The sequence below is a fragment of the Somniosus microcephalus genome, chromosome 3 (assembly GCF_052327205.1).
Source record: "Somniosus microcephalus isolate GS21.2 chromosome 3, FLI_Smic_1.0, whole genome shotgun sequence".
Classification (NCBI taxonomy): Eukaryota; Metazoa; Chordata; class Chondrichthyes; order Squaliformes; family Somniosidae; genus Somniosus; species Somniosus microcephalus.
Window position 1 is genome coordinate 331,129,389 of NC_140989.1, and position 6,985 is coordinate 331,136,373.

Genomic DNA, 6,985 nt, shown 5'->3' on the forward strand with positions numbered 1-6,985 from the left:
AAAAAATCGTGGCCTTGCTAGTGATGCTCACATCCCAAGAATGAATAAAAAAAGTTCCCCTTGTGCAACACGGTGGGAGATTGTCTAGTATATATAATTAACAGCATATTTGCTAAGATTGTCTAATATATATATTTAACAGCACTATATTTTAGGACTCAATTGCTAACTGTGCCATTTGGAAATGAGCAGTGAAATTTCTTCATTCAATGTTAGTTATTTGCAAACTGCACAACTAGCAAGTGTGCCTGTCCTTTGCTGATCTTAATCTCTTCTATGCAATAAGCAATTTCGTACAACAGTGACTACACTTCAAAAAGTACTTCATTGGCTGTAAAAGGCGCTATATAAATGCGTCTTTCTTTTCAATGGTGAGTTAAATGTAGAATCATTTGCTTTGGGTTATAGTGTTTAGACAATTGTCAATTATGCCAAATGCTTAAGTAGTACAAATAAACAAAACACTTCAAAACAAAAAGTGCAAATTTATTGAAAAATGTGGAGCTGGACGTTTGGTTTTGAGCTAGCTTTCAAATTACATTTTGTTCAAACAAATCCTTTAAACATTTTTAAAAACAATAGCCTGGACATGTTTGAAATGGTGCAGCCTGCACGCTTATGTTTTGAAATAGTGATTTCCTAGCAATTAATAAATTGCATTATCCTGCATTACTGAGAAGAAAATAAATCGTTTGCGCGGCAGTGTTGAAATGGTAAGTTTTTCCAGCATTTTCTGTTATTTCGGATTTCCAGCATCTGCAATATTTTGCTATCATACTAGTGTTGAAATGGTTCCTGGTTGCTTCACCTGGTCTTGTTGCTCCACTCCGCACAATGAGCGGTCAGTCGGGAGGGGGCGGGAACACGTGCACCAATGGAGCGCCCGCGCTCCCGGTGGCCTGATCCAGCCGGGGCATTCTATTGGACGAACCCTGCGGAGCGCGTTTGGGGAGGGAGAGGGTGGGACAATGGGATTAGACACCTCGGGCAACCAATGGGAGCGCAGCCCGGGCGGCCTCGCGCGGAATCGCCAGGCTCTTTCTGGTGAACCAAGGGGAGAGGGGGCGGGGCCAGGGCCAGCGCTCGCCCTATGGTGGCCGGGCTCGGGGGGCTGGGGCGGGGTCAAAGGGAAAGGGGGCAGCAATGGTCAGGAGACTGGGCGCGGCCCGGGGAGGGAGAGCCCCGGCACCGGCATCAACACCAACACCAGGGCTGTGGCAGGTGTGAGTGCTGGCCATGGACCCGGTGGTTTACCTGGCCGTGCTGGCGGCGCTGCTGCTGTTCTGGGTCCGCCGGAAAGGCGTGGAGTATATCATCATCAACCACCGCTGGGTCTTCGTCTGCCTCTTCCTGCTGCCCCTCTCCGTCGTCTTCGATGTCTACTACTATCTGCGGGCTTGGCTGGTCTTCGCGATGTGCAGTGCTCCCAAACAACACGACCAGCGGGTCAGGGACATCCAGAGACAGGTGAGGGCCGGCCTCCAGGGAGCAGAGTGTGATTCACTGATTAAATCCACCCCCGAGACCGGGACCGCGTGACCGCGTGTGAATAAACCCCCCCCCCCCCCCGAAACCCTGTGTCAATAAGCCCCCCACCCCCAGACTGTGTGCGAATAAACCCCCCCCCCCACAGACCGTGTGTGAATAAACCCCCCCCCCCCACAGACCGCGTGTGAATAAACCCCCCCCCACAGACCGCGTGTGAATAAACCCCCCCCACAGACCGCGTGTGAATAAACCCCCCCCCACAGACCGCGTGTGAATAAACCCCCCCCACAGACCGCGTGTGAATAAACTCCCCCCCCCCCCCCCCCCCCCCCCCCCCGAGACCCTGTGTCAATAAGCCCCCCCCCCCCCCCCCCCCCAGGACTGTGTGTGACTAAACCCCCCCCCCCCCCACAGACCGTGTGTGAATTAACCCCCCCCCCCCCCCCCAAGACCGTGTGTGAATTAACCCCCCCCCCCCCCAAGACCATGTGTGAATAAACCTCCCCCTCCCTCCCCCCCCCCCCCCGAGACCGTGTGTGAATAAACACACACCCCCAGACCGTGTGAATAAACCCCCCCCCCCCCCCCCCCCCGAGACCGGTGCTAGGACCCAGCTATTCTCAATATATATTAATGATCTAGACGAAGGAACTAGATGTAATAACTCCAAGTTTGCAGACGACACAAGCTGGGTATAATGTGGATAAATGCGAGGTTATCCACTTTGGTGGCAAAAACAGGAAGGCAGATTATTATCTGAATGGCAATAGATTGGGAGACGGGGAAGTGCAACGAGACCTGGGTGTCCTTGTGCACCAGCCGATGAAGGTAAGCATGCAGGTACAGCAGGTGGTTAAGAAGGCAAATGGCATGTTGGTCTTCATAGCGAGAGTATTTGAGTACAGGAACAAGGATGTCTTGCTGCAGTTATACAGGGCCTTGGTGAGACCACACCTTGAGTATTGTGTGCAGTTTTGGTCGCCTTATCTGAGGAAGGATGTTCTTGCCATGGAAGGAGTTCAGCGAAGACTCACCAGGCTGATACCTGGGATGGCAGGAATGACGTATGAGGAGAGATTGGGTCGATTGGGCTTATACTCGCTGGAGTTTAGAAGAATGAGAGGGGATCTCATTGAAACTTACAAAATTGTAACCGGACTAGACAGACTAGATGCAGGAAGGATGTTCCCCGATGGCAGGGGAGTCCAGAACCAGGGGGGACACAGTCTAAGGATAAGGGGTAAGCCATTTATGACAGATGAGGAGGAATTTCTTCACCCAGAGAGTGGTGAACCTGTGGAATTCTCTACCACAGAAGGCAGTTGAGGCCAATTCATTAAATATATTCAAGAAGGAGTTGGATATATTTCTTAGGCTAAAGGGATCAAGGGGCATGGGGACAAGGCGCAGGGACAGGGTACTGAATTTGGATGATCAGCCATGATCTCATTGAATAGCAGAGCAGGCTCGAGGGGCCGAATGGCCTACTCCTGCTCCTATCTACTATGTTTCTATGTACCCCCCCCCCCCCCCCCGAGACCGTGTGTGAATAAGCCCCCCCCCGAGCCTGAAATGGCCCTGTGCTGTGGAAGAGTATTGGGGTTTTCTTGGCCACTGAGATCAGTGTGGCTAGATGAGTGTAGCTGTAAGTCTTAAATGCAGCAGGTTGCAGAGATGCTCTATTGCCTCATGGGTAAAGTGCAACTCTTTTTGTATGTAGAATTCCTCAGAGAGGTCCTGATGTGACCTGTACTGCCTGTATATTCTCTTGGGTGGCGGGCAGGAGGGAAGTAATACCTGCTAGGTTGTGTCCTTCTCCTTAGCTCCCCCCCTCTTCCGCTACGATAATGACCGGGGTATGCCCCTTGGTAAAGCCATACCTGCCAGGGATGTCACGACTGCAGATAAAAGCGACAGAAGGTTCCGTATATATTGCTGAGATTGCTATAGATGCAGAGGCAGCCAGAATCTTCGTAGAAAAAAGGGTAAAATAAAATGATTTGCCAAGTGTTTCCAAGTTGCAGAAATCACTCTATAAAAGTTTCTAGACTCTTCAGTTCCCTAACTCCTCACGTCTGCCTTGATCAGGTGATCCTGGCAGCTACTGCGCCTCATATCTGTCTAGTACCTGGAGTGCATTCGCAGTGAAACACGCAGCTGCTATATCTCTGCCAAATGCCAAGGAGGCCAGTGGGGACTTGGTGGGCATATTGCAGGAATGCTCAAAAAGCACAAGAAAACTCGGGCCTTTTAAAGTGGGGTAAACTACTTTCACCTAAATTTCTTTGCTTAAAAATGTATACACCACTAATGGCTGAAAATAGCAAGGAAATTACCCCCCCCCCCCCACCCACCCATATATCAGTGCCACAACAACAGCGCCCCCCCCCCCCATTAGCTACCCACCCCAATGAAGAAGGCTGAGCTGCTGCTCTCTGGTGCGAGGACTTGCAGGCGTTCTTATTCCAATTTGTAGGGTTTATCTCATCTCTTTACTGGGTTTGAAAGGCATGAATCAGCTGACTCTAGAATGGTTTTAAACACACTAAATCAACAGTTTTCTAGGTTAAGAGGTCAGAGGCTAGGTATTCTACGGCAAGTGTCTCACCTCCTGATCCCCTAAAACCTTTCCACCATCTACAAGGCACAAGTCAGGAGTGTGATGGAATACTCTCCACTTGCCTGGATGAGTGCAGCTCCAACAACACTCAAGAAGCTCGACAACATCCAGGACAAAGCAGCCCGCTTGATTGGCACCACATCCACCACCTTAAACATTCACTCCCTCCACCACGTATCGTGGCTGCAGTGTGTACCATCTACAAGAGGCACCGCAGCAACTCGCCAAGGCTTCTTTGGCAGAACCTCCCAAACTCGTGATCTTTTCCACCTAGAAGGACAAGGGCAAACAGGCGCATGGGAACACCACCACCTCCAAGTCACACATCATCCTGACTTAGAAATATATTGGCGATCCTTCATCGTTGCTGAGTCAAAATCCTGGAACTCCCTCCCTAACAGCACTGTGGGAGTACCTTCACCACACGGACTGCAGCGGTTCAAGAAGTCGGCTCACACCACCTTCTCGAGGGCAATTAGGGATGGGCAATAAATGCTGGCTTTGCCAACGAGGCCCACAGCCCATGAATGAATAATAAAAAATAAAAAAATACAACCGTATCCAAGGATTTCAGCTCAGAAGTGAGGGTGATCAGATCTTCTAGGAAGGACGACTTCTTTAATTGCTGCTTCTGGTCTCCTGAAAATCACACAGATCCTGTTTGTCTTTATCTTTTTTTCTCCTCTTTGTTGCTGGGCAGAATAACCATATATAGACTTGTTTTCTTTCACATCTCGCATTCAGCAAAACACTGCTTGGTTATTCTCTGCTTATTTGTCCTTTTTGAAAGAAAGGTACAAGTAGTTTTAAACAAGATTTGTCCTCGAGGAAAACAAAGTCGCAATAGTCTACAACACTTTCTTTCTCTGCAACGCCAGCAATAAACAAGATCCAGCATGCTCTCTGATTTTGGTCAAGTTAACAATTATGGCCCAGAGGCCTTTGCTTCATTGGTGTTTCAATACTATATTATCCTTCATTTGCTGTTCATACTTTTAACCAATTATGCTTTTTACCAAGTATTCACCTTGCTAACCCAGGGTTTTCAAGTCCATTCCTTTATCCATCTTGCAGTTCCCCCTGAAGGTTTGCGGCACATAAATATTGACATTTAATCATGAGACAGTGTGGGAGGCATTTGATCTGTGCACATTCCGAGATTTGTGTAATACGATGGGAAGACTTTGGGGCTGTGGTGAGACAGTTTAAATCCCTTGCGTTTTTTTTGGTCAGCAAATGCCAACAAGCAAACACCGCTCCAGAAATGCTGACTTGTCAGTATGAAACATGGCAATTGGCATGTATGTTCATTGAAAGCAAAAACCCTTTGAGTTACAAATTATAACTAACACAAGTTCTAGTTAATTACATATTTTCTTTTGAGATGTTCGTTTTTCTGTTCAATAATGAAACCACCCAGCAATTTGTGAACGGAAGAATCACTTGCCGCTCTGCTCCCAGTTGGAACTGCTACTCATTTTGCACCACTTGTGGCACAGCGCGGTTCGGCCAACATGCTGTGCTGTCTCCAGAAGTTAGTGGTTCTACTCCTTCTTGATGTTCCTCCTACAGCCATAAGCCTGTAGAGACTGTAGAAGAGATTGGAGCAAATGGCCTGTGTGGATGTTGATGGTGATTTCATGTCCTTTCATTGGTTAAGTTGGGGTGCATACTAGGATGCTGAGGGAAGTAAAGGTGGAAATTGCAGAAGTACTGGCCATAATTTTCCAATCCTCCTTCGATACAGGAGGTGGTGCCAGAGGACTGGAGAATTGTTACGCCCTTGTTCAAAAAAAAGTTGCAAGGATAAACCCAGCAACTAAAGGCCAGTCAGTTTAACCTCCGTGGTGGGGGAAGCTTTTAGAAACGATAATCTGGGACAAAATTAACAGTCACTGGACAAGTGTGGATTAATTAAGGAAAGCCAGCATGGATTTGTTAAAGGCGAATCGTGTTTAACTAACTTGATCGAGTTTTTTTGATGAGGTAACAGAGGGGGTTGATGAGGGCAATGCAGTTGATGTGGTGTACATGGACTTCCAAAAGGCATTTGATGAAGTGCCATGTAATAGACTTGCCAGCAAAGGTGAAGCCCATATAGAAATATAGAAGATAGGAGCAGGAGTAGGCCATTCGGCCCCTTGAGCCTGTTCTGCCATTTAATGAGATCATGGCTGATCATCCAAATTCAGTACCCTGTCCCTGCTTTCTTCCCATATCCTTGATCCTTTTAGCCTTAAGAAATAGATCTAACTCCTTCTTGAATATATTTAATGAATTGGCCTCCACTGCCTTCTGTGGTAGAGAATTCCACAGGTTCACCACTCTCTGGGTGAAGAAATTCCTCCTCATCTGTCCTAAATGGCTTACCCCTTATCCTTAGACTGTGTCCCCATGTTCTGGACTCCCCCCGCCATCGGGAACATCCTTCCTGCATCGAGTCTGTCTAGTCCTGTTAGAATTTTATAAGTTTCAATGAAATCCCCTCTCATTCTTCTAAACTCTAGCGAATATAAGCTTAATCGACCCAATCTCTCTTCATACATCATTCCTGCCATCCCAGGTATCAGTCCAGTGAATCTTCGCTGCACTCCCTCCATGGCAAGAACATCCTTCCTCAGATAAGACGACCAAAACTGCACACACAATGTGTGGTCTCACCAAGGCCCTGTACAACTGCAGCAAGACATCCTTGTTCCTGTACTCGAATCCTCTTGCTGCGAAGGCCAACATACCATTTGCCTTCTTAACCGCCTGCTGCCCCTGCATGCTTACCTTCAGCGACTGGTGCACAAGGACACCCAGGTCTCATTGCACTTCCCCTTTTCCCAATCTATTGCCATTCAGATAATAATCTGCCTTCCTGTTTGTGGTAAA

At 48.0% G+C, this 6,985-nt stretch overlaps 1 protein-coding gene across 2 annotated transcripts in view; it reads left to right on the plus strand.

Annotated features, from left to right (window-relative positions):
* The first annotated feature begins 1,126 nt into the window (after positions 1–1,126).
* dhcr24 (24-dehydrocholesterol reductase) overlaps positions 1,127–6,985 on the plus strand; it is a 48,670-nt gene continuing 42,811 nt past the window's right edge. The window contains exon 1 of one of the 2 annotated variants that reach the window (XR_015077712.1): positions 1,127–1,467. Coding sequence is in view for 1 of the 2 variants with exons in the window: in XM_085983157.1 (XP_085839283.1) it covers positions 1,237–1,467 (231 nt within the window). In the remaining variant the exon portion in view is untranslated. The remainder of the gene's footprint in view (positions 1,468–6,985) is intronic. The other variant, XM_085983157.1, reaches the window with a different exon arrangement.